This window comes from Meles meles, chromosome 3, assembly GCF_922984935.1.
Source record: "Meles meles chromosome 3, mMelMel3.1 paternal haplotype, whole genome shotgun sequence".
Lineage (NCBI taxonomy): Eukaryota > Metazoa > Chordata > Mammalia > Carnivora > Mustelidae > Meles > Meles meles.
The window spans coordinates 143,654,847-143,682,671 of record NC_060068.1 but is presented as its reverse complement, the minus strand read 5'-3'; the positions used below and the strand labels follow the sequence as shown (position 1 = coordinate 143,682,671).

Genomic DNA, 27,825 nt, shown 5'->3' with positions numbered 1-27,825 from the left:
TTGTTGTCCAGAAGAAGCAAGGGAAACAGAACTGGCCAAATGTCTCTACCGTGGGTGGATCTTCATTGAGAAAGGAGGCTGCTGAAAGCCAAACACTTCAGAAAGGTAAAGTCTCTAAGGTTCCATGTAGGTTAACCAGAAAGTCCTATAAGCTAACATTTGGAAAACCACAAGGTCCTGTGCTCTTGATGGATGAGCTCAGGCAAATGACTCCTCTTTATGTGCCCTTTCTTACTTCCTCCAGGGCTGGCACCAACATGTGTGTGGAGAGCAGTCAGGTCTGGAGAGCTCAAGATTCCCAGAAGAGGTCAGAAGTCTGGAGCAGCCCAGGGAGTGGCAGCTTGGAAGGTGCCTGGGTACCATGCTAGAGAAAGTGGAACTGGTTAAGTCCTAGAAGTGATTCTCCTTAACGGGAATGGATAGAAGACCCAAGTTCCTAAATGTTGTTATCTGGAAATCTCCAGCTAGAAATAAACAACTGAAAACCAAATAATTACACTTGACCTCTATGACAGAGCCATTCTCCACATAAAAATGCTAGATCAGAAAGCTTTTCAAGGAGCCCAGCAAGATTGCCATTTATAGCCCTACTTGGCAGAAAGGTCCAAATTCACATTTATATAGAAGTGAACATTGATTCTCATGGGCTTTATGCCATTAAAAGCAATGGAAACCTTTAATAAAACTACCAGTGGAGATCACAGAAAAGGTGATTCATTAGGAAATAGCAGAAGGTATTATGTGACATCTTGCTTTTCTTATACATAAGTTTGGTAGGCTAAAAACACCCCCCTTCTCCACAAAATACCAGATCCAAATCCCTTGAACCCGTGAATATTACCTTTTTTAAAAAAAAAAAGATTTTATTTATTTATTTGAGAGACAGAGAATGAGTGAGAGAGCACAAGCAAGGGGAGTGGCAGAGGCTTCCCCAGCAGGGAGCCTGATGTGAGCTTGATCCCAGGGATCCTGGGATCATGAGCTGAGCTGAAGGCAGACGCTTAACTGACTGAGCCACGCAGGTGCCCCGAATATTACCTTCTTTGGCAAAGACTTGGCAGATGTGATTAAGGATCCTGAGACTGGAAATTCCCCTGGACTACTGAGGTGGGTCCTAACAGTATTCACATACATCTGGACAGAGGGAGACAGAGGGGTATTTGATTCAGAGAAAAGAGGAGATATGAAAGTGAGCAATGGAGGCAGAGACTGGATGACAAAGCCACACACCAACAAATGCTGGCAGCTACCAGAAGCTTCAAAAGGCAAGGAAGGAATTCCCCATTAGAGCCTCCAGAGGGAGAACGACCCTGCTGCACCTTGATCTTAGCCCAGTGAAATGGAGTCTCAACTTCCAGCCTCCAGAACTGTGAGGTAATGCATTTCTGCTGTTTTAAGCCACCAAGTTTATGGCAATTTATGGCAGCAGCCACAGGAAATTAATACAAGGAGAAAAGAAAAACCACTCTCACGGAAATGGGAATTCATTCTATCTGCTTTTTCAAAGGAAGAGCCAAAGTTCTAAGAAAAAGAAACATATTTGGTTATTCAAAGCCACTGGGCCAGGACCCACGAGCCAAATTCCAGTTTGAACAGTGACTAGGTGAGCAAGTGACAATTGAATATTTCTACACGTGGAAAATATGCTGGCACATAGTCCAGTGAACTGTGATGGTAAAACCAAAACTGGCAAAATGACACATGGGTGGTAAATATCCAAATGACCACTGAGTCTAGTTGCCATGGAGCTTGCTAGTGAAGAGACCCCAAAAAACTGGGGGGGTGAGGGGCAAGAGTGATCAGTAACACAAAAACATTGATCCTTCTCTGCTCTGAAAATGAAAGGGGCCAAGTTTAATGATCCCATTGGGCTCTCCATTAAGTTGCAATAAATTAATTTCTGTTCTATGGGAAATGTGCTCACAATTTCCTAAAACGTCAGTGTTATCTCAAGCAACAAACTCAGACTCTGGGAGAAGAGGTAATTGGACAGAATTCACAACACCATGCATGCATTGTATTATTTTCTAAGTGTGGCCCTGAAAGGCTGTGTTCGTTGCATTGCAGGAACAATGACAAAAATGGATGATCTTCTCTCCACAATAGCACAGAGGTTTAAATGCAATTACTGGCTTTATGGAAAAGAAAAAAAAGGCCAGACATCAGAAACCTCAAAACCAGAACACTTTGCTTTTTAATGATTCCAAATGATCTAAACATGCACTGGAATGAAAATCACTCAATTAGCCCTCGGCTCTATTTGGAGTGCTTTATAGAATTCAATTTATACTTTTTTGTTCCCACATTCTCTGAAACGAACAATAAAGCTCTAAAACTGTAAAAAGTTTTCATTTCATAAAATTTGATGATTCACCTTCTCTGTGTCTGTGTGTGTTTATTTCTTCAGTGTAGAAGATTTTCAGCACAAGTTTTGTGATTTAGCTTCTCCTGTTTAGGCAGATGGGATATGATGGCGAAAAAGAAGAATGTTACTTGATTATCTTGGTAGGTTGACATGGCACGCTTCAAAAAAAAGTGAATTTATCTGGGATAAGAAAATATTTTGAGCTATAACATTACAAATGTATTCCTACAATTATCCCTACATCCAGCATATGATATTAAGTGTAATGGAGGGTCTAAATTTTTTTCACAAGCTGTAACTATCCAGAGTCACTGATTAAAATGGTCATTTTTGTTTATCCATCAAAAAAGCAAGAAAGGGTATAGGTTTTTTTTTTTTTTAAAGATTTTTTTTTTTTTAAATTCACTTGACAGACAGAGATCACAAGTAGGCAGAGAGACAGGCAGAGAGAGATGGAGGAGCAGGCTCACTGCAGAGCAGAGAACCCGATGTGGGACTCGATCCCAGGACCCTGGGATCATGACCTGAGCCGAAGGCAGAGGCTTTAACCCACTGGGCCACCCAGGCGCCCAAGGGTATAGGTTTTATGTGCAAAATGATACAATGGCCTTGTCCCCCCACCTGAGGATGGTAGAGGGCTGGAAACAATTTTGTCCTTTCAGGTAAAGGTGTGAAAGCAAACTCAACCATCAACTGCCTAAAACAATCTCTTAGCAGGTCATTGGCTAACAAATCAGAAAATTTGAAATTAGAAAAACTGGTGAAGAACGCCAAAAGCAATCAAAGCCATTTGATTACATGAACATGGCTGAATAGTTCTGAACTTCTTCTATAATTGAACTTGATTCCTGCCTGAGTCATATCTCTCTGTTCACCAACCAGACCGAAGACGGCTGATCAAAGCACGAAACACATGCTCAATAAATGTCTTTGGTAAGTCATTTCAGAGAAAAGGTTGTGATTATCTTCATCACCTCCAAAGCCTGTCTCTACCACTTCTTTTTTGTCCCAAATGGTTCTGGAGCTGCTGGGGGGTAAATCTGAGCCATCATGAAATGGCTGAGCATCAACCAAGGTCCTATTCAACAGAGGCCATAAAATTGCAGATTTTAGGCAAAGATTTACATTCCATTTGCACATGAAAAAGGAGAAAGGATCTGGAAATGGGAAAGCCAGGAAGATGAATAATAAGTTTCTTCCTCTTCCCAAGTCACAAATAAAACTGCATTTTTGAAGACACAAACCTAAACCCAATGGGAATGTCTTCAAATTAGTGTCAGTTGTACTTAATTTATTGACTCCATTTCCATTGTAAATGGAGTCATATACAATGACTCCCCCCCATATAATGTACTGCTTTAATGTCTTCTCATTTTATTTTGACAACAACCATGTGTTGTTTTCATACTCAAAAACACACACACACACACACACACGGAAAGAGTCAGGGTTAGCACTTTGGTTTCTAGTTTTACCGTTTCCTCAGTGTACTCTTTCCTCTCCCCACATTATTGACATGTTCTGTGACTACTGAAGTGGAAGAGTAGTCAGGGTATTTCAATGACATTTATTCATAGACATTTAGTCAAACAAATCCTGCCAGACCCACCTCAACTTGGCCACAGCAGCTGCTCTGGGGAGGAGTCCTTCCCCTGGCTCTCCAGGCTCAGGTCACTTGGACCCTGCCCCAGCCCTAGGGCCTCATTCTGCCTTCCAGCCTCTCCTCTGCTCAAGGTCGAAGTGCTCTGTCCAGGCATGAAGATCTGACCTTGGCTCAGCCCCCTGCTCTCATCATCACTCAGAGAAATGTGTTCTAGAACACCAGGGGCTCTTACCCAAAGTAAAAGGGTAATTGGGTTACGGGGTGACAGGCAAATGTCATCCTCTTCTGATGACCTCATTTCCATTCATTAAATCACTGTAGCACATAAGGATAAGGATGGCAGCCAATTCTGGTGTCCCAGAAAAATTGCCTTCCCCTGTGAAACCTGTCTTTTGGCTACTGGGAGAGGCAAGGAGCCTCTCATATCTCCAAGAACAAAAAGACAGTAATAGCAGCATTAGCTATCATTTAGTTCAAGTCTGCTGCGTGTGAAGCGATGTGCTAGGCATTCAGTACCCATGATCCATGCTAATCCATACACAAGCTCCTAGAAGAAAGGACAGCCTGGTAGATGGGAGCGTGACCTAGCGTCACAGGCCTCCGGGGTCCAGTCCAGGTTCTGCGGCCCCTGGACTGTAACTGTAGGCTGGTTGCTTAACTTCCCCCATGCTTGAGGATCCCCGCCTGGAAGGCCAGGTGATGAGTAGTAAAGAAGAAAGTTTAGGACAGCACATGGGACTGGATGAATGTTCAGAATGGCTTCAGTTACCATCATTACTGTTTTCCTCATTTTATAGATGAGGAAACTGGGGCTTAAGAGATATGTAGTTTGCTCTAACTCACAGAGCTAACCCAGATCTGATTTTAGGGGCCAAGAGATCTGTCCTCCGCTGTGAGCAGTTAGCAGAAGATCAAGGAGCAGCAACAGGGCGCTCAATTCCCAAGTGAGGTGTTTGCCTCACGCTCACACACTACAGGCACAGAGAGTGTGGGCCCCTGAGCTGAATTTCTAAAGCCTCTAAGTATAGCTTAGATGCTGCTCTACAACACAGGAATTGTCGCGTCTGGGAGTATACTTGCATAAAAGCCTGATACATGGTCTGGTGCCTTGTGTACAAGAAAAGGAGCCTGCCTTTGTCCTCTGAGACAAAAGCACTAGGCTGGGCTGCAGGCACGGTGGGTGTCTGGCTTGGAGAGGGAAAGGCCTTGCATGTTGAGAAGAGCCACACACCTGGTCCATTCGAGAAGACTGATCTCCTCTCTCACCATGCCTGACTTGTGGCATGGCTCAGGCTGTGCTTCTAGACCAGCCTGCCTCTGTCTCCACAGAAAAGACCAACAGTTGGGCCCAAGTCTCCTGGTCCCAGACACTCCTTTGCAGGTCTCTTGCAGCCCTGAGCCCTAGTCTTACCCTCCCTTGCCCCAGCCAACACCTGCCATTGGGAATACATTTCCTTGACACTTGCCTCTTGGCTCTTAAAGTGGAAGGAATCATGAGAGGGAAAAAAAAAAATCCTTAAAAAAATGGGATTTTAATCAATCAAGACTTTTATTACCTGTCCCAGAGCCTTATAACTAGTTTGGGGGTTTTAATGCCTGTTTATAATTGTGTTGTATTATAAAAGTAGTTTGTTTTCATAGGAAAATGTCTGACAAACAGTGTTCAGGCTAGCCCCCTGTGGTAGATTGTTCCATTGTTCCGATTACTCAGGGCCTCCTCTCTGTGGGATGACTAACTGACCTTCCCCAGCCCACTGACATTGGGTTTGCTCACGTGACTTTCTTTAGTCAATGAAATGTGAGCATAGGTGACACATGGCACATCTGAGCCCAACTTTAAGTGTCATCACGAGGCTCTATCTTCACTTCATTTTCCTCTGCTGTAAATACAGCCGATGCCCAAGACAGGGGCTGCCCTTTGACCTTGGGTCCTGGAATGAAGGAGAGGCAGAGAGCAGACCCATATCCACCCCACAGCCTGTACACAGTCTCCACTTTGTTACTGTAAGCCACTGAGAGTTGGGAGTTGCTTGTTACTACTGCGTAACTCCTGGATGCTGGCTACCATATTCACTACAGCTTGGTTGGACCAAACTCATCTAAAAGAGTATATATTTTCAATGAAAACTAGTGGAAACTCATGCTTGAAACAATCACATCTGAAAAAGTGGGTTTTGTTTTGTTTTTTAAAGAACTAGGGTTAGGGCCAAGGCATCTTTATAGGGCTGATATCATTCTTGTCATTATTCAACATGCAGACTGGCCCTGGGCAGGCTTTGATGCCTTTGGGCACACTGAGCTCCTTACAGAATTTAGTTTTTGACCTAATTTATTTTTTCTTCCCCTAGAGCGCATCTGTAAACTAGAGAATTCATACTTCCTCTTTTCAGTGCTACACTCAGAGCTTTGCTAGCTTCATGATCTGCTCCCTTAAATGCATCGCAGACAAAGGCAAGGGCAAGGCAGAAGCCAAATTCAACTCTGCTGCATCGCACAGGAAAGAAATGGCTTGGAGGTGAAAGGCAGACATGTGGTTCAGTCTTGCTGTTTCTTCTAAACTTAACTTTGGAGTGATTATTCCTTAGAATTGTAAAGCCACAGCCAAACCATCAATGAAATCCATGTACACACTGTTTAAGAATGGAAAAAGAAGGCTGAATGGCAAGCAAGAATTAATTACATTCAAGAAGACCATTTGGGAATGTAGACTTGTAGAAAATAAAGTCGCATACAAGCAAACATACCCAGTAAGTCACATTCTTAGGATAAAAAGAAATATATATATATATATATATATATATATATATCTCAAAAGGCTTGAAGGCTTATCCATTTAAATAAAAAGGTAAGTGGATGGTGGTGATGGTAAAATGCTGGTGAATTTAGAACACATTGTTCTGGATACAGGTTAAATATGCACACACAGATTATATACATATGTACATACTAAATACTGTATGTAATCTTACACGTTAAATCTACCCAGACATATCCTGAATTTACTCCTGTACCTCTCCTTTGGGTTTCCTTTTAAATCTGTTTTCATGATAAAAGGATTCCTTTTCATTTATTAGACACAGAGTTTGAAGTTGCTTAGAGTTTTCTGACAACTGTGTGTGCCAAGTGTTTGGTTCGAAAACCAGCACAGCTGAAATAGTCAGTGCTTGGGCAAAGGGGCACATCGGTCAGGCTTCACAGGGTGAAGACAAGCAAGGGGCCACCCTGCAGAGCCTGCCAGCCCTGCCCAACTGCGAGGACGCCAGGACTCACCAGATTCTGCGTAAACACTGAAACATCCTCCGTGCTGTTGTCAGAATTGACTCGCACCAGTCTTCCGAGTCTAGGGGAACTTACAACCGTAAATGTTACAGTTCTGTTTCCTGTGCTGTCCGCGTCATTGGTCACAGCTCTCAGGTCACCAGATGAAAGGGGCTTCATGGAACCTAAGTGAAGATTAAAACATGCACTGAAGTGTGAAGCATCTGAAGGCTGCCAGTTAACGAAATGATCTTTATAGACCCCTGAAAATTCTGGAAAACACATGGTTACCTGGGGGGACTGGCTAACACGAAACTGTACCTTGAGGGGCTAGTGATCCCCAAGGCATCTACTGAAGGATGTGATTTGCTCCTGGGGCTGGAGATGGAGGAAAATTAGATGAGATGAACTCCTCAGTCCTGGCCAGTCCTGCATGGCTTACAGATCTCCAGAAAAAAGAAGCAATGTCAGTGTGTGGGGCCTGGCTCAGAGTGCGGAAGGGGAGCGGCTGGGTGCCCCAAGAAAGCAGGAGACAGCGCCCTCCCCTGGGAGGACAGACGTGTCCTGGTTGATGGTGGCTGCAGGTGCTCAGTGGAGTGTCCATCTGTGGAAATCTGAGGGACAACTCACTCTTGAACAAACATGAGACATCTCCAGAGGACCCCAGACAGGACACTGTGGGGAGGGAAAGGACAAATGCCAAGGGAGGAAGAATTGGGAAGACATGAGTTTGTGTGCTAATGTGACCAAATGTGGCAACTCAGAGCTAGAGAGCCTGGGGGACATTCAGGTTAGAGCAGTGTTTCTCAGATGGTCTGTGGTGAAGGATCGGTGTTCCCCTTCTCCCCTAATCACACCTCTAGTTTTATAAAATACAATAAAATGCCACAGCAATGTCAGATTGCTATAAACAATTCTTTTTTTTTTTTTTTTTTTTCCATTTGACAGACAGAGATCACAAGTAGACAGAGAAGCAGGCAAAGAGTGAGGAGGAAGCAGGCTCACCGCCGAGCAGAGAGCCCGATGCGGGGCTCGATCCCAGGACCTGGGATCATGACCTGAGCTGAAGACAGAGGCTTTAACCCACTGAGCCACCCAGGAACCCCAACTATAAACAATTCTAAGTACTTTCTATTCTTACCAGTTCACAGATCAGAAGATCCGTGGACACAATTTGGAGGCAGAGAGTTGGAGCACATACCCCTTCAGTTCGCACAGGTTTGGGGAATGTCGCCAGCTATAAAAGGTGGCAGGGAAGAGACTCTCATAGTCCTCCTGGTCCAGAATCTCACCTTATCTATTCCATGTTAGCCCTGGCTAAGGGCTTTATCATTATGCCTTGCACAGGTAGCTCTTAGAGGAGGGACCTGATAGATTGTTTACGAAGTTTGAGTCAACCACCCAAGAATGACTAAGCCTCTTGAGTGACATTTGTTTTGGTTTACTTACCAAGCATCGTAGCCTTAGAAAGTGAGGGCCACCAGTTACCGTATTTAAACCATATCAGGCTCTTAAAAGTGGGGACTGACTACAGCTAACACAAGGGGAAGCCAGCTTTGGGTAAGATTTTCAGATGTGCAAGCATTGTTCTGAGCCTTCCATATGGAGGCTCCATTTAAAATGCCTAGCAACAGGGGGCACCTGGGTGGCTCAGTGGGTTAAGCCGCTGCCTTCGGCTCAGGTCATGATCTCACGGTCCTGGGATCGAGTCCCGCATCGGGCTCTCTGCTCAACAGGGGGCCTGCTTCCCTCTCTCTCTCTGCCTGCCTCTCTGCCTACTTGTGATCTCTCTCTCTGTCAAATGAATAAATAAAATCTTAAAAAAAAAAATAAAATGCCTAGCAACAAACGCAAACAATGAACAAGAGGAACTCCATCAGACTTCAAGGTGTCTGCTCAGCAAAGGAAACCATCACCCCACATAGCGGATAAGGGGTTAACATTCAAAATATACAAGGATCTCATCCAATTCGATAGCAAAAAAAGCCAAAGAGCCCAATTTAAAAATAAGCTAAGGATGTGAAGAGCTATTTTCCAAGAAGACATAGAAACGGCCAACAGGTACATAAAAAGGGCTCAAAAAAAAAAAAAAATGAAAAAGAAAAAGGGCTCATCATCCCTCATCATCACGGGAATCAAACCTCAGTGGGATATCACCTCACAGCTGTCAGGATGGCCATCGTCCAAAAGACAAGAGATGACAAATGCTGAGGAGGGATGTGGATAAAAGAGAAGCCTTGTGCACTGCTGGTGGGAATGGAAATTGCTGCAGCCGCTATGGAAAACAGTATGGAGGGTCCTCAAAATATTAAAAACAGAACTACCATACAGTGCAGCAATCCCATTTCTGGGTATATATCCAGAGGAAACAAAACCATTATCTTGAAGAAAATAATTATATATGCAAGTACATATATAATATACATTATTCAAGCTTTAACAAAAAATGAAATTCTTTTTCATTTGTTGTCATTTGCAACAAAATGGATGTCGCTGGAGGGCATTATGCTAAGTGAAACAAGCCAGACAGAGAAAGACAAATACTGAATGGTATCACTTACTTAAAAAAAAAAAAAAATCTAAAAAAAAAACCAAACCAAAAAAAAACCCCCAGCTGAACTCATAGAAACAGAGAGTGGAAAAGTGGTTGCCAGGGGACGGGGGGGGGGGGGGGGGGATGAGAAGAGGTTGGCAACAGGTACAAACTTTCAGTTATAAAATGAATAATGAATTATAGAAAAACAAATGAATAGCATTATGCTGTATAATTGAAATTTGCTAAGATAGTAGAACTTAAATGGTCTCTCACACACATAGAAAAGGTGATCAATGTGTTAACTTGATGGGGTAATAATAATCCCTTCATAATGTATATCAAATCATCATCCTATATACTTTGAATAGCTTCAAAATTTGTTAGTTATATAAATAAAATGTAAATCTGAAAAATAAAACAATATGAAATAAAACAAAATGTCTGGGCCCCTGGGATGGGCACTAGGTCCTGGGGCTCCGGGGGTGAGGCAGGAGTGCCTGGTAGTGTCAGCCTCAGGAACACACTTGGGCCCCGGGTCCCGACTGCCTCGGCACAATTTTGGCTGTTACACACAAGTTCTCGGGAGATGCTTGTAACTGCCTCCCACAGTTCTCTTACTTCCTTGCTGCTGAAATTTTTGTAGATACTCCCCTCTTCTAGCTTCTGGGGCTGGGGGCCCAGGATCTGAGGTCACCCAGGGAGGCCAAGAGGATTCATTCTGTAGCCTCAGTCAGTGTTACATAAAGTCAAAACTAAGGCTCACTCTTTGTTACCTGCCAACATAGGCTTCCTCATCCCGTCCGGTGAGTCGTGTATTAACGTGTGCAGTCTTTGGACACCCAAACTTCTCTATCTTCAGCTTTTTTCAGACCTTGTCCCCAGTCACCGTGCCTTCTTAATTATCTCCTTGTTATAAAAGACTCTAACTTTTCACTATTCCTCCCCATCCGGGGCTACCTTCGGCAGGTGGGGGATGGGAGGGACTCTTTCTTTAAAACAATATCATTTAATTTGTCTTAGCCTTTTTGGGGGAGAGGACCCACCAGAGACGTCCCAGGCCAAGAGTGCTTTTTTTCCAGCTAGGGTTTAACAATCCCTCATTCCCATGTCCAGCTACCTAACCCACAAGGGTTCCTAGGGTTTAACTCCTAGTCAGCAGTCATCTGGGCATGCTCAGTCAGCAAGACTAGCCAGCTCCATGTTGTCACGGCCAGATGAACGTCTTCTAGCGTTCAGCCCAGTTCACAGAAAGCCAAACCTCATCCCCCCCCACAACCCACCTCATTTTATCCGAGCATTGATAGTTTCATCGGTAATCTCCAGGCACTTAATTTAGGAAGGATTTCTCTCAGATGCCACCCACCTGAATATTCCTAAAGTAACCATTCTACAAGGAGTGTGGTAATAAAAGGGCTCATAACCATATGTGTTTGTCAAGCCCTCACTCTATATGCACCTCTTCGAGATTTGAGAAGTCAATCATATTAAAGACTAAGTCTCCAGGTAAAGAAATCTACTTTAGTCTTCTTTTAAACCCAGCATTTCTCAAACATACTTATCTCCTCTTGTGTTTGTTTCATGAAAAGCAACCACCTCCATCATGGTCACCGAACTAGAGCGCCTCACTCATTTCTTCAACAGACATTATCAAGTATCTCGTATGAGACAAGCCGTAAGAAGGAATAGAGATATACTAGGAAGCAGCACGGACAGACTTGCCATCCCTTTCGGATACTTGATAATCCTAAGAAATACAGATTTGTTTCCTCACTAAGAAGGGATAACAAATCTCTGAGAGGTTAAATGATTTGCCTAATGGTCAAATGTAGGTCTCACTAACTCCAAAATGAGCATTTTTATTTATTTTTTTTAAGATTTTATTTATTTATTTGAGAGAGAAGAGAGAGCAACAGAGATAGTGAGGGAGAGCATGAGTAGGGAAGGAGAGGGAGAAGCAGGCTCGCCGCTGAGCAGGGAGCCCCATGTGGGACTCAATCCCAGGACCTGGGATCATGACCTGAACCAAAGGCAGTCGCTTAACTGACCGAGCCACCCAGATGCCCCTCAAAATGGGTATTTTTAAAGTTGACACTATATTGTCTATACTGTACTACTTTAAGCTCAGTGCTGGAATGATAACTGAGTTGGAAAATGGGATGAATCATTCAACAAACCCAACAGATTCTCCTTTCCACCTTCCGAACATGCTACCATGCCTCTTCCCTGGTCTTCACCTCTGCAGCCATCCTGTGCCCTCTGGTATGCTCTCCCCTTTGTTGCCATTCATTGAATGCTACTCACTCTGCATGGGCAGCTCAGGACCTGTCTTGCCAACCAGCTCTCCCTGACTATTCTAATCTATGGGGAATTTCCCTCCCCTGAACATGTATAGCTCACCAGGTCTATACCACTCACTGGACCCTTAGCATGTTTTGGACAGTTAGTGTACTCTAGAGGGTAAGTCTCCTATTTCCTCAATTAGTAAGCCTTTCATTTTTTCCCTTAAGGCTTGACAATCTTTTCTTGGCGCTCTTAATTATCTCCCACTAAGGCTTGCAATATTCAAATCCGTGTTGCAAGATTAACGGACTAAAAGGTTTTACAAAACTCTGCTTTAAACTCTAGCAACACACTGTGATTTCCTTCTGCTTTCTTCTCTCCCTCCATTCCCACAAAGGACAGATGGCCCATTAGTGAGATGTGATTCCCTCTGTAGCGTGCTCGAACCCCAAGGGGATTGAAGGGACACAGTCTGCTATGGATACCTTTCACCAATCAGCTTATATTCTAGACCAGTTTGACAAAACTCTCAAGGTCAACCCCTCCTCAACACTCTTTGTAAAAGAGCCAAGCACCATTTGGATCTGCACAAAAACTAGGTCCCAAGGCCACAACATGTTCTAACATGTCACAACTAAAGGTAAACAAACAAATGCATTTCGTGGTAGCATTCAAGGGTGAAAAACTGGTTATAAAATTTTCTGGGGAATAAATTTTGCAGGAAGACGTAGAATGTCCGTGTCTCTGTGTGTGTGTGTGCTTATGTACACAAATCTATATGCAAAATAATGAAAATACACATTAAGTAGCCATTTTTTCTCTGTGCACACACAGAAAGAGTTCATTTAGAACTGTAGTCCTCCTTACTTTAAAATAACGGAGTTACAAAATGACTTTCAAATTTGGCAGGGCACAGAAGCTATGTTAACCTCAAAATATTCACCCGTTAAGTATTCTTATAAGTATTTTGGCTCACCCTACAAAATCCTTACAGGTCTCAAGTCAGGGCCACTTTTTAAGACTAAGTCAAGGAAGGGAAAACAGTCTGGCCAAAGTCTGCTGGGCAGCTGGAGACAGTCCAACTGGTACGGGATCAGTGTGAGTGAAAACAAATTTTGACTGATGCTGGGTTGCAAGATTTTCCTACTCCAAGAGAGTGAAACACACAAAATGTCTACGTCATCATTGCTGTTTATTAAATCGCTATGCATATTTTCCTGCTTGTGTATAACCATCCATCAATAAGATCAAGGAGACAAAATAAAAAGCCTCCATGATGACTGCATTCCCTGAGAATGGGTATTCTAAAAACTGAGACGGGCCTGGAACACAGGCACGCCCGGAAAGGAGAGAAGCTGCCATGATTCCAGCACCAGATTTGGGGTTGGAGTTGGCACTCGCTCTTGGGGCTTATGATTCCTATTAGTTATATGGCTTTGAAACTGCCTGAGCCCCAGGGTTTTCTATCAATGTTGCATCATGCTCAAACAGGGGCGATGCGACTTACTCTTACATACGTTATTTCCTTGAAATCCTTCAAACAATCCAGTGCGGTAGACGCAAATGTAAAACACAACAGAAGCACGGGGTATGAATAGCATCTGGATGTCCATTCTAGAACAGGAATGGATTTCCTGCTATTATGGTTCTATAAATCTATTGTTCTATAAAAAGGAATACGATTTCCCTGACATTTCAGAACATATAGGTCAACTAGAGTCCGACAAGAGCAGCCGGAGCTGACGGCTGACACCTGCAGTCACAGAGGGAGGGGAGTACAGAGCCCCCCACTCCTCTTAGTCAAAGCACTGCCGAATGGATGATCGAGGCAGGGGTCACTCAGAGCCTGCTCCCTGCAGAACGTGCCATGTTGGGAGGGGGCAGTCCTCAGGGAGGAGGGGGAGTATGGCGTCTGTCATCATCCCCCCACAACTTCACACAGCAGCAGGGACCAACCTCCTCGGGCAGCCACTGTAGAAGCCAGCTGAGCAAGGCTCACTTGTGTCCCTGGAGAGAGGAGGGGATGCGGTCATCAGAGCCACACCCACGCCAGGGACTGCCGAGGCAGAACCGAGTGGGCCGGCACCACTTGGGACATGAAGCTAGGAAAAGCCTCAACAACAACTGGACCCACTGACCCATAAGGTCCATCCCAACTCGAAAATCTGTGACTGCAGTCGTCATTCCCGCCCCCACTCCAGTGGAGATTTTATCAAACCGTAACAGCCACCTAATGGAGGTGTCCATGAAAATCCATCCTCCTTCCCACTGGCCAGGAGCTGGGGCTGGAAACAAGTCACAGGGAAGGGAGGGTAATTCGGAAACCAAGAATAACAGACCACAGGTGCTAGCTTGGGGGAAGCTTGGAGAAAGTTGCCGCTCACTCGGGGCTGGGTCCGAATATTAGACAGAGGGCTAGGAAAATGATATGTTTTGCATGTTCCACAAAGGTGACAAAGGAATTTGGGCCCCTTTCATATATTTTTCTTGCTGAACTAATATTCAGTGAAACAGGTGCCAGAAACACAGAACTTCCTAAGCGGTAGTGGCTATAACTCTCCTTTAATCTGACACGACCGTCATCAATTACGAAACCAGACTTGAGCCAGAAGAGATGAAAAGTGTTTCATCTTTTGCAGATTTACTTTTATTTTAGAAAACTTTTTTCCCCCGTAGATTACTGCATTTTTCAGAAGACTAGGGTGTAGTAGTTTGCTTATTTTTAAACACTAAATGGCACCCTCGTTGCCTTGAAAAAAAAAATCGATAGACACATCAGAGTTATTCCCAGAGAAAAATTACAGAATATAAAAAGATTTTGGAATAGAAGAATCTGGGTTAACGTATCTTTAATTGGATTTTAATAAGATTTCTTTTCATGAGCTCAAGCGCTTCAGGCAACTAAAAATTGCAACATTTCTCCTCAGACACTGTGTTTCTGCTGAAGTTACAGTGATGTTTCTCCAGGTCTAAGAAGGATGCGAGCTTTCTGCGCCATTTACCGGTCGCACAGCCGAATGACATCATCTCTCTAAGCCACAAATCCCGCCAGCTTCCTGTAAAGGTATCACCTACCTCACGTTCCTGTAAGGAGTAAAAGACTAGTACCGTCCGTGCCCAGCCCCGTGGACCTCAATTCTGGCTGTACTTCCGAACCACCTGGAACTCAAAAAAATATGATGGCCAGGCCCAACAGCAGAGAGTCTCCGTTCAACTGGGGTAAGGTGGGGCCAGGATGTGGCTGTTTTTAGAAGCTTCCTGGTTGAGAACAACTGGGTTAGAGTGACCATGGAATAACCATAATGGATAAAGTGATTACTATCTTTTTCCATCTCTGTTTGACTGGTAACATGTATCAAGTACACAAGTCACTGTGTAAGGTTTTTTGTTTTTTTTTTTAAGATTTATTTATTTATTTATTTATTTGACAGAGAGAGAGAGAGATCACAAGTAGGCAGAGAGTCAGGCAGAAAGAGAGGGGGAAGCAGGCTCCCCGCTGAGCAGAGAGCCCAATGCAATGAGATGCAGGCCTTGATCCCAGGACCTTGGGATCATGACCTGAGCTGGAGGTAGAGGCTGAACCCATTGAGCCACCCAGGCACCCCAGGTATTTTTATTGTGTTTTTGGTTTTTTTTACTGTAATTTTATCGTTTTTCTATTCAATCTACCTCACTGCATTTTTTAAAAAATAACAAGTTTAAGTGTTTTTTCTTTTTTTCATTCCCCCCGCCTGGGGGTAAATCTTTCCCTATCCCTGCTGAAAGGGCATTCAGCCAGAGGCTCACTTTGATTTTTCCATCTCACTAAGCTGAGATTCTGGGCAAACAATAATCCAGAGGCTTCAGGCCCCTGAAGCCAGCACTCAGTGAAATCCCTGATGCGCACATGGTTTCTATATTTAGAAAAAGAAAATCCAAGATCTCGATGACCACCACAGAGCCTGGCTCTCCTTGCTTCATCAAGGACCCTAAGGAGAGAGTAGGGGGATATGGATCATGGGCCTCCCTTCCCATGGCCCTTCACCAGCGCCAGCATACCCTCTCCGCTGAACAAGGGAGGGGAAAGAGATGGGGGGTGTGTGGGGGGGGGTGTGGGGGTTGGACAGAGACAGCCTTGCGTTTGCCAAATGCCTGCAAAGAGAGGATTCTTTCTGGACCTTTGTAACTGTTCTTGGTATCACTGTAAGGTAAATGATGACACTTTTTAACCACGCAGGGAGCGAATTCTAAATAAACTGAAAACCACTTCACGCCAAATGCACTCAAGTTAAGATCTTACCTGGAGGGATGCCTGGTGACTCAGTCAGTTAAGTGTCTGCCTTCGTCTCGGAGGCATGATCTCATAGTCCTGGGATCCAGTCCTGTGTCGGGCTCCCTGCTCAGTGGGGAGTCTGCTTCTCCCTCTCCTTCTGCTGCTCTTCCTGCTTCTCTGCTCCCATACTCTCACTCTCTCTCTCAAATAAATAAGTAAAAATTAAGAAAATAAAATCTTACCTGGAAAGATGCTCAGTCCTCGGTTTACTTCTAAGCTAAGGGTCAGGGTTCGAGCGGTGATGCTAAAAATTTGTCGAGGTGTGAAGTTCAAACCATCGGTAACTTGAAAATTAAAGCCCCCTGACATGGGTCCTTCAAAAGAAGAATTACATTCTGGTCACTCTGGGTGTTGGGCAAAAGCCATCCACTTTCACCCTCTCTCCCACAAAGCAACCCCTATCAACTGGAGAATGTGTTAATAGAGTCACTGAACTCCCCAAACCAAATGCTGCCAAAATGTGAAGCTAGAAGAACATTAATAAAGATCTAAAATGCATACTTCCCTCTCCCCTTTACCCCCTCCCCATGGCCTAATAGAAGAAAGTGTTACCTCCAAGAAATTAAAAAAAATCTTTTTAAACATATTCACCACCTGCATTTTATTATTTTGGAATGCAAGCATGTCGTGCTAATGTACACACACACACACACACACATACACACAAGCAATTTCTGAAATACTGATATGCCAAAAATCAAAACTAGGGGGAAGAAAATAATACGTAGCCCCTTCCTCCAAATAATTTCTAATTATTCACTGATCTCGAACTAGCTATTTTCTGCTAAGGTGGTAAAGAGTGAGGAAAGATCCAGGCCAGCTCTTGTTAAACTCCAGCAGGAAGAGAATTGTACTCCCACACTTCTGTCAAAGGGTTAGTGGTATCAATAAAGTTATAAATTAACTTATGCATGTAAGAGAAATTGAGACAGGCCCCCTATCGATCCCATTCCCAGGAGTGCTTTACCAGTCTGACTCACAAAGCACCAGGCGAGCTCACAATGTAGACAGCCTGATGTTCGCATTCCCATCACCCTTTGAAAATGTTCAGCCAGCAGTAAATCTGGAGGCCCCCAGGTCTTTGCATCACGTAATGGGTAGAAATGTCCTCTTTGTTGCCCTCAGGGACATGTGGCAAGGAACAAAGAAGGCAGGGTCAGACTCTGCAATTACGTACAAGTACTGCCTTAATAACACAATTTAATAAAGGGCTGGTCGATGGCTTGAAAGCCTCTTGAGTTTCTGAGTCTTCACAAAAAAGAGCTACAGACTTCTAAAAAATTTCCCAATACACTCAAGAGTCGTCATTTTTAAAAAGAGAGAGAGGGAAATTCGGAGTCAGCCTAATTTCGAACAGGGGCCTACGATCAAATTTTGTTTGTTTGCTTGTTTTTACTAGAAGTAGCACTCTGAAGTTGCATTTAATGAAACATGAGATGAGGAAGAGAATGCTTTCTGCCCCCAGTCACGTTCTACATTTCACGAATCCAGAAACAACGTGGAAATGGAATCAAAAGGAATCCTATCAAAATACGTACTGGAATAGCATCCTGGGAATGCCCTAACTCATCACACTAACTATGACCATAGAGAGGAAATGAGGGAAACACGGGAGGAGGGGAGACCTGTAGATTTTCTATTGCATAGCCCCAGATCTTTCTGACAGTACTTTGCAAAGGGTAGCCTTACATGACACAGCCTCCCACATCTTGGTTTTATCAACCTACTTAGGTTGTTTTCTGAAAAATGAGTTAGATGAGTGGTAGAGCACTTGGCAAATATAAACGCTAAGAGAGACTAATGAAACCAAAGCCTTTGTTTGGGGCTGATGACGGACAGATGTAGGGGGAGAACCAGCTGGTCTTAACAACAGCCTGGTCTGCTCGGGGCTCCAGCCACTTTGCGGGCCATTATGGCCTCTGTAGTCAGTTAGAGAATGTAATGGATTGATTCTCAAAGAGAATTACCTTTAACTCACTTTCCTGCCTTTTTTTTTTTTTTTAGGAGAAATTATTTCCTCTATTAGCCAAAAGTGAACATGGATCTGGTAGTGGACAAATAAATAAATTCAGAGAGCTAATTTTCATTTTAGTCCTGCAAATAGCAAGTGTGCTTCTTTAACCTGCCCTGTCCTTCAGTGGGGGCGGCCGGCGGAGAAAGCACAGCTTCAGGGTCAGCACAGCTTACTTCGTTCTGAGTCTCAGTTTCTTCATCTCTAAAATGGGGCCACTGCTCTACATGGCTCAGAAGACTTGCGCAAAGTAAATGAAATGGGTCACGTGACTGAGCCTCCCGTAGCACCAGAGATGGCCAGAGACTCAAGGATTCCTTTTTCTTGCAAACCGCATTGTTGTAGAAATCTGGAACTTCCCTTGGGGGAGTCTCCGGAGCCATTCTCTCCATTTTGAGAATTCCTTCAAAAAAAATAATCTTACTAGGCCCTCATCTAAAAAGACTTGGATTGTTGGTATCTAATAATCAAAACCACACAAAATTGGAGGAAATTTCCCAATAACTCAGTACCTCTTTTAATGAATTATGTTTTATTAGTCAGCTCATTGGTACACATTTAAAAAATGAGAACATACCTATGTGGAAAAGATCATCCCGTCTAGAAACAAGACTTTGGTACCTATCTGGATAGATTTAGTATCTCGTCATAATAAAATTAACCCCACGGGTTCCCGGGCTACAGACTTAGAATTACTAGTTGAGAGCATTCACATAGTAAATTATCTTCAGATTATCTGGGGATTCTTTGCATGAGCTGCAAAGATAATCAAGAAATCACTACATCTGAATTTAGAAGATTTTTTAGTCTTTATTTTCTTGACTACATTTTTCCAAGAAGTTAATAAAAATGGCTGACCAGCTCTGACTGGTAGCTTTCCCATCATGCCCCCTGGCTCACAGCCCCCACCCCCATTCCCTCTGCAGCTGGGGGAGTGGACACCATGCCCCTCCATCCGGTGACAGGGGCAGCCTGGAAACAAAGCCAGACTGGATCACCCCTTCCTCAGATTTACAGGATTACCGATTAACAGAAGGAAGAAAAAAAGGCTTTTAATGTCCAGGTCTCTTAGGATTACAGCTATCTTCATTCACTAGTTTATTCATATGTTTGTTTATTTAACAACTATGTTTTGTTCACTAAAGTCTCCCTAGTGTCTGGAACACAACCTGGCTCATAAAAGATATTCAATATTATTTCATTCTTTCAACACATTTTTATTAAGCACCTGCTTGTTCTCCTCACTCTTTGAGGTGCTGAGAACCTCAGAGCAAAGAAAACAAAGATCCTGCTCTTGTACCCTCTGGTGTAGAAGACAGACAACAAACAAAAAAAGCAGTCTATGCTACAGTGGCAGGAAGACAGGAAGGGATGGAGAGGGACAGAGAAGAGATGCTATTTTAATGGGTGGTCAGGAAAAGGCTCTTGGGAATGTTATATTTGAGCCTAGACCTTACACGACCATGTGAGTAAGCCAAGTGTGAGTTATAGGTACTCTCTGATGTTTGCTATCATTAGCCTTACAACAACGTGCCACTTAAAAAAAATTACAGACCCCAGGAAGTCTTTAGATGACTTGTGGTTTTCAGTCGCAACTACTAGGTTTGACTATCATGTTCACCTCTGGTTGAAACACATTTTAGTTTCGCATTACTTTTCTCTATGACATACCCGTGTGTACAAATACTAGCTGGCCCTTGTTGATCTGAGCCTGGGTGAAGTTCTGGATGCTTCGGCCGGGAAAGGACTGGAGAGCCAAATGCCCGTTGCTGGGTGGAGTGACCCAGTAGGTGAGGTCCTGCGGGGAGGAGTCCTTGTCTTCTGCACAGAGGACACCCCTGGTAATCTCAGTTACAGAATTCGCCCATACCTTAAAAAGAAGAGAAGCACAGATCTTGCAAAGGCCGCTTCCGATCATATCACATAAGTAAACCAGATAGTATGCTACTGGGCCTCTTGCACAAAGATTTAGAAACTAAAGCAATTCGCTAGAGCTTTTAAAGCATGAAGATTCTTTTTTTTTTTTTTTAAGATTTTATCTATTTATTTGAGAGAGAGAGCATGAGCAAGGGGAGAAACAGACTCCCTGCTGAGCAGGGACACCCCCCCCCCCCCGGCCCCCGCGCCGCACCCCCCCCCCCCCCCGCCTCAAGCAGGATTCTATCCCAGGACCCTGGGATCATGACCTGAGCCGAAGGCAAAGGCTCAACCAACTGAGCCACCCAGGCACCCCTAAAGCATGAAGATTGTCAATTCAAAACAGGCATAGAATTAAATACCAGATGAAATTCGGGGCAGGCTATAGTGTTTGTTTAATTTTTAAGTTTTATAAGGTCCCAATACAAAACAGTATTCATAATTATTTCTTCAAAATTAATTATTTAAAGTGACTATTTATTTATATAAAGTATAATAACAATAAAAGCTGGTAGTAACTAAGCACCTTTTGCATGCCTGGCATATGCTAAGTATGGAAGCATAGGCTAAGATTCTCCCTGGAGTCTCAGATCATCGTAGACCCTACCTCATAGGGTAGAGTTAAGGACTGCCATTCATTACTTTAAGAAGTGGATAATTTCATCAGCTCTTAAATATTGCAATACCTGCTGTGTGGATAGCTCATCTACAACTATTTCTGAGTAATAGTCTCTGTTTTCCAATTACATTTAAAATCTATTTCACTTGCCTAAACATGCTAATTCCACAATTCATCATTTATTGAGGATCTACTATATTCCAGGCACTGTTCTGGGTGCCTGCAATCCATCAGTGAACAAAACAGAGTCCTACCCTCATGGAGCCTACATTCCAGCATGAGGGGATGAAGGAATACAAGAAAGAAACAATAGGCATAATAAAGGAATGAACTATAGTCTGCTAGAGGTTCATGGGCACCATGAAAAAATTTAAAATAAAGGCAAATAAGGGGCTCAGGAGTGGGAGAATGTTAAATCAGAGGCTCATTTGAGAAAACCTGGAAGGAGGTAAAAGAGGAGCCGTGTGGATATCGGGGGAAGAACATGCAGGGAGAAGGAGCAGCCCTAAGGTGGGAGCAAGCCTCATCCTTCTGAGGGCGGCAAGGAGGTCAGTATGGCAGGAATAGAGCAACTGAGAGGAGGAGGACAAGAAGATGAGTCAAAAATGTAATGGAAGGGCAAATCCGGCAGGATCTTGACGGTCACTGTAAGAACTCTGGCTTTTACTTGAGTGCAATGGGGCATCGTCATGGGGCTTTTGGGGAAGAGTAACTTGGCCTTAACAGAAACATGTGGCTTCTGTGCCAAGAACAGACCATAGGAAGGCAAAGGTAGAAGCAGGGAGACCAGTTAGGAGGTGACTACAGTAATCCTGGAGAGAGGTGAGAGAAGAGAGTGGCCCAAAGTTGCTGAGGTGGTAAGAAGTGGTCGAATTCCGGGTGTGTGTTGAAGGGGAAGCCAATAGGGGGGTCTGCTGAATCCGATGGGTGAGGCATGGAAGAAGGAAAGGGGGCAGAATGACTCCATGGCAGAGACGTCAACACCTAGAAAGATGGGGTTACCACCAGCTGAAATGAGGAGAGCTGCGGAGGGGGTAGGTTCTCGAAGTAAGATCAGGAGTTCAGTTGTGAACATGTGTTGCTGAAAACAGGTACTTAGACGCTGAATCCCATTTGAAGGAAGGAGGCTCTTTCGAGTTTCTATAATCATGCAGTCACATGGTATTTCACGAACACTAAAAATGGGTGGCATTATCACTCACTAAATTTTCACATTTCTATCTGTATTTATAAATGCCTTCCCTATAGAAACACCACGCACATTTTCAAGCTTATGTCATTCTGTGCTCTCTGACTAGAACCTTATCATCGTCTATGCTTGATACCAACTTATTTAAAAATTCAATCCTGAGTGATTTAATAGTTACCTCTCTGATCTAAAAGACTGTTTTCTTTAGTAGTATAGGGAGTTTATGAAATATCTTAATTCATGCTCACTTATTCGTAATAACTAAACAGAATTTGAGAAAGGAGTATCAGAAAATATATAAGATTCCTACCTTTTCATAAGAGGCATGACATGCCATGTTAGCTATGTAACCTTGGGCACATGTCTTAATTTCCCTGTCCCTTAATTGCCTCATTAGTAAACTAGGAATGATAGAATTATTATATATAATGAGTGATTTAAGATATGTAAAGTACTTAGAACAAGCTTCACCTGGCAGATAGTAAGAATTCAATAAATACTAGCTCTATGTTATCCCATCTTCTTCATCAGATTCAGTTCTGAGGATTAATATAATTTTTTAAAAACATTACTTAAAAGTCATTTGGGGTATCATGATTACCATTATTGGAACCGTTCTATAACAGGCACGGTGGGTTTTGTTTAATCCTCTCTATAGTCTGGGTGGGATAGTTCATCTGTTTCATGATGGTATTGTCGATGGATGTTTCTGTATCTTGGCTTTTGGAACATGGCCACTGAGGATTTTTTAGCCCTAAACTCTAAGGACATCAATTCTTTAACAGCTACCGGAAATGCTCATCAACCTAATGTTCAAATCATAAGGTTTTGGTCTTTAGTTAATCCATGGAAAGGCTACAGTGTTTATAAAATATACAATCAGACTATTTAACAAAATTCCACGGCCACTAATTCTACTTTTCCACTTTTTATATTTTAAAATCCATCCGAGTATCTTTTTTTCCTTTCTTTAAGAACTCACGCCGATTCGGAAACGTACTGCCATGCTCCTCTCGTGACTCTGAGATGCTCATTTTTTCCAGCACCGTGCACACAAAAGCTGAATGAAGCACGTTTTCCACGGCAGCTACTCCTCCGTGCAACTCTGCTTTTGCCCCTTCTTGCTTCTGGAATATACTATCTTTCAAAACAACTGGAAAACCTGCCACTCAAAACAAGAGCTAGTAACTTGAGGTCTTTATTTCCACTCCAACCAGATTTAGTTCAATTAACAGCCCCACTCTTTGGGTGAGGCTTGATTTAGTGCCCAGTCACTGGCCATAGCCACTTCAGGTAGATGGGGAGAAGAAAAACAAAGATTGAAACTTGAATGTGGAATTCAAAGTGATCCAAAGCCCAAGAGACATAACAGATTAAGGAATACATACCTGAAAAAAAAAATAGCACCTTAATTGGAACACATTTTTAAAAATTCAACTTTAACTTAAATGGAAGGTCAATGGGATTGAGAAACCTAATTACAATTCAATATAACCCTAATTATGATTCTAATGTTTAAAAAAAACCAGACCTTTGTTTTGAGTTTCAGATGAGGAATGTGAAATGTTTATAAAATTACTATCCCACTGTCTGACCCTTCTAAGCCTTCCGTCAAAATCTCAGGCTTTGCTGCCTTAATTCGTCCACGGTCCCTGGCTCTCAACGCTCTTTTTAGTGATGACAAGTGCTTATCAGAAACAAACAAATGATTCTATTTTTGGTATAAAAGACAACAACAAAACAAATGTACAGTATTGAAAGTCAAAGTTGAAAGACAGGAAAATGAAGCCCCCTTGTGGACACAAATAAATTTGATCAGGTATGCACCCAAATTTCTGGTGTTGCTTGAATACAAAAGTACTCAGTAGAATATATTTCAGAGTAAAATGCAAAGGATTCATCAGAGTTGGTCTAATCCCAACTCCTAACTCCAGTTTGTCATGACGGAAATGATTTTTTGTACCACTGAATGACTTTGGAGACCAGCCAGCCACAAGTTCTGTGGCTAAATGGAATGTTTAAAGTACGTCAGGAGAAACAAGTGTTAGGTTATGCTAGGACAGAATGGTTAATGTTCAGATTTCTGCCTTTAAACTCCTATCCAGAGTCTGAGATGCTATTAGCTGGTCTGTCCCCTAGGTTCCCACTTTGTTTTCCCAGGCAGACTACAGAAAACCCTTCTTGCCACTTGCTCCAAGCTCTGATGACAAGTAAGGGGTGTGGGTAGTCATATGGAATAATCTGAAGGTCTTGAGAATGTTCTGTTTGAAAAGTCAAAGACAGCATAGAATCCCATGACTATGGTGGTTAATTTTATGTGTCAAGTTGACTGGGCCACAAGGTGCCCAGATATTTGGTTAAACATTATTCTGGGTGTTTCCAGGAGAATGTTTTTGGGTGAGATTAACATTCAAATCAATTGACTGAATAAAGCAGAATCACTCTCCCTTACGTGGGTGAGGCTCATACAATCAGTTGAAGACTTAAATAGAAAAACAAAACACAAAAACTGATCCTCCTGTGAGTAAAGAGAATTCTTTTCCATCTGACTGCCTTTGAACTGGGACATCAGCTCTTCTTGTTGACCTTCATATGGGAACTAAACCCTTGGCTCTCCCGGGTCTCTAGCCTGCTGACGAAACCTACAGATCTTGGAACTTGCCCACCTCCATAATCACATAAGCCAGATCCTCATAATAAATCCAGATATATGTATTTTTACATACACATGCACCAACCCACAACTCAGTCATGGTTTTGCTGTCAAGGAAGATTAGGCTCAGAGAAATTTTGCTCAAGTTGAGCAATTTACAAACCTTGAACTCTGGTCTTCGAACTTTAACCCAGAACTTTTAAGGCAGAGAATGTGATTCTTACCAGGTAAATAAGTGAATAACTCAGAGAGAGCCAGAGTCAAATGGCCACATCCATTGAAACTGGGAAGTTGTACTCTTTCTGGACTAGATCCAGGCTCTCCAGGGAAGAAGGTAAGAATAAAGGAAATGGCCCTTGCCCCCAGTGACTCTTCCTTTTTTCTTGAGAGAAACACTCTGGAATCAAGGATGGGGGCAGGGGGTGGGAACCAACTGCCTGAGCAAGCTCAAGGTTCCTGACAGAGACCATATTTCCTTAATTTAAAGGGAAGACAGAGACAAAGGCTGGCGTACACACATTTTTCCTCTCACAATTTAATGTTCTGAAGATCTTAAATTGACAGGAATATTTCAATATAATAAAGCTATTATTAAGTTGACGGTGCCTCTTATAACGAACAGTACCTCAAACGGAAAGCCAAACCCACAACAGGGCTTCAGTTCCTTTCCAGAAGGAAGCCCAAGAGTTCACTGCTTCATTCCTTGGTCTTCCTCACCCACAGTGGGCTCCTGCTCTTCTCCCATTATCGGTCTACATTTTAAGTCTGTCCCCTAGATCTTTTTCATCCTGCAGTTTTGCACCACAGGGCAAAGTGCCCAGATCCTCGGCTGGGGTTCCTGGGCGAACACGGATGTGTTTGGTACAACTGCTGCGGACCTACTCCCTGAAGTCCACATGAGCGGGAGCAAGAAGCCCCGCAGGTTTGGGGCTTTTTTCTTCCTAATGAAGACAGCCCTTGACCACATGGATGCACTGAGAGAGCTCGAGGCAGTCATGGGTAGGGCAAAGCAGCAGAGCACGGTGGTGAGACAGCCAGACTTTCCCCTCCTTCCCCTGGCACTGCGCTGGTCCTCGGTGCTTCCATGAGGAGGAGGAGTAACAGCAGGTTCTCTGTAGGGTTGTGAAAATGATACCACTTCCGGAACATGTCCAGTACTGTACTCCGTAAGCACATAATAAATGTAAACTTTTATAACTGTGCTTAATAATCCTGGACACCTACGATCCCTCCCTCGAGCCAACAATGTAGCGCTTAGATTGCTTTGCTGAGAATGAGTTCAGGAGGTGGAAACACCGCAAGAATCTGTGAAAACAGAGTAAGGCCTACAAATGGGACCAGCTGGAATGTCCTGTTGCCAGGCTGTCTGGACAAGGACTGTGGAGTAAACGCAGGATAAAGTGACACTTTCCGAAGGTAACAATGCCCTTAGTTTTTCACTTAACACATAGAGGCCGAAAAATGATCTGAGCCATAAAATAACATAAAGCACTAAAAAGTCCATTCCTAAATCCAATTATATTGAGCAAATAAAAACAGATTTTTAGAAACGCCAGCCTGTTTCCATGTTGAACAACATAAAATTTTCTAGCGAAATTAGCCCTGGTAAGCTTTACCCATCTTCTGACTACCCAATTTCCTCTGGACTTCTAAAGAATCTATTATTAGCTAGTGACTCTCATGAGTGGTGTAAACAAGGCTGAAGTTGTCAAAAACGTGTGTGGGAAGATTTGTTTCTAACAAATTTCAAAGTCAACATCTTCAGATTCCCGTGTCTGGGCATACCCAATGAATGTGTCCCCTAGAGGCTGAAATGTGTGAGAGGTCAAGAATCCTTCCAGAAATGCGGCTCTCCTAAAGGAAGAAAGAGCCAAGGCAAAAGCCTGGTTTCTGAAACATGGGCCAGTGTTGGTGGGAAATTGACAGTTTATACTTTCATTTACTCATCCCTTCAACAAATATTTCTTATTTATTATGTGTCAGTCATTGCTGGAGAGCCTGAAAAGGGGCTTGGACAAGTCACTGGGTTCGTGTGCTGTCACTCTGTCCTCCGCCTGTCATTCAGCTGTCAGGCAATTTCCTCATCTATCCAAAGAAGGAAATGGTAGCACATCTCTCAGTGAGCTATAAGCCCTTAGAGTGGTACCTGGCACATAATAATGGCTAGCAATTATTTTGTGAGCATTTGCTATTATAATAGCTACAACTCTTCTCCAAGCCAGAAGAACAAAGTCATGCCCAAGTCCTTAGAAGAAGGGACAGTAAGAAGGAGTGGTTTAAGACCAAGACAATCTACTGGATGAAAGCTTTGGGATACTTGAGTGTAAACTGACACAAATGGGTTCATCAGCATTGACATCGGTAGTGCTGGTCAGTGCTGGGAGAAGATGGCACCATAAGAGCCAGAGGAACTCCTATGCATCAAGCCCTTTGTGTGGCCAATAGAAGCCATGACATTGCTTCAGGGCCCCAGATCAGGACAGGAGCCAAATGGTGGACATCATGTGATTGCCGAAACATGTTTATCTGTGAATGCCTAAGAAGCACCCCCAGGGGATTCTCAGAAAAAGTGAAGGGTGACGGAAGTTCCCGGAAACAGCAAAATACCCTCACATGACTGTACAGTGGTTTTTAAAAATCCTGATACTGCTATAAGCCTTGGAGTTTTTCGGTAATAATGCTACCATTTATTGAGTCCCAACCACAGGTCAGGAAGTGTGGGAGAGTTTTACATCATTTTCTCTCTTACTCCTCACAACTCTGCTTCTATTTCCCACCACCTCAATGAGAGCCCACTGAAGGACTAAATAAATTGCCCAAGGTCACACATTCAATACCAGGGAGGTGATTCTCACCTTCCCATCCTAACTAGAAAAGGCTGTGCTTGAGGAAATACAGTGCAAATGACACCCACTCAAGAGAGACAACACGCCAGTAACTTGTTGGGATTCCTCATCTCCCAACAGTTACCCAACAGAATGTCCCCATAAGAACTGCCATTTATTTAAAACCAGTAGGAATGTGTTAATCATACATACATAGTCATATGTCTTATTATTTAACATTAGAAACAATATGAAAG

The 27,825-nt window shown here is 43.2% G+C and overlaps 1 protein-coding gene across 1 annotated transcript in view; it reads right to left on the bottom strand.

Moving 5' to 3' along the window:
• The window catches only part of LOC123939285 (chondroitin sulfate proteoglycan 4-like), a 68,661-nt gene that overhangs the window by 13,931 nt on the left and 26,905 nt on the right, over nucleotides 1-27,825 (bottom strand). Inside the window, exons 8-10 of the mRNA XM_046001173.1 lie at nucleotides 20,037-20,235; nucleotides 16,537-16,668; nucleotides 7,239-7,411 (exon numbers count right to left, since the gene is read on the bottom strand). Coding sequence (XP_045857129.1) covers nucleotides 7,239-7,411; nucleotides 16,537-16,668; nucleotides 20,037-20,235 — 504 coding nt within the window. The remainder of the gene's footprint in view (nucleotides 1-7,238; nucleotides 7,412-16,536; nucleotides 16,669-20,036; nucleotides 20,236-27,825) is intronic.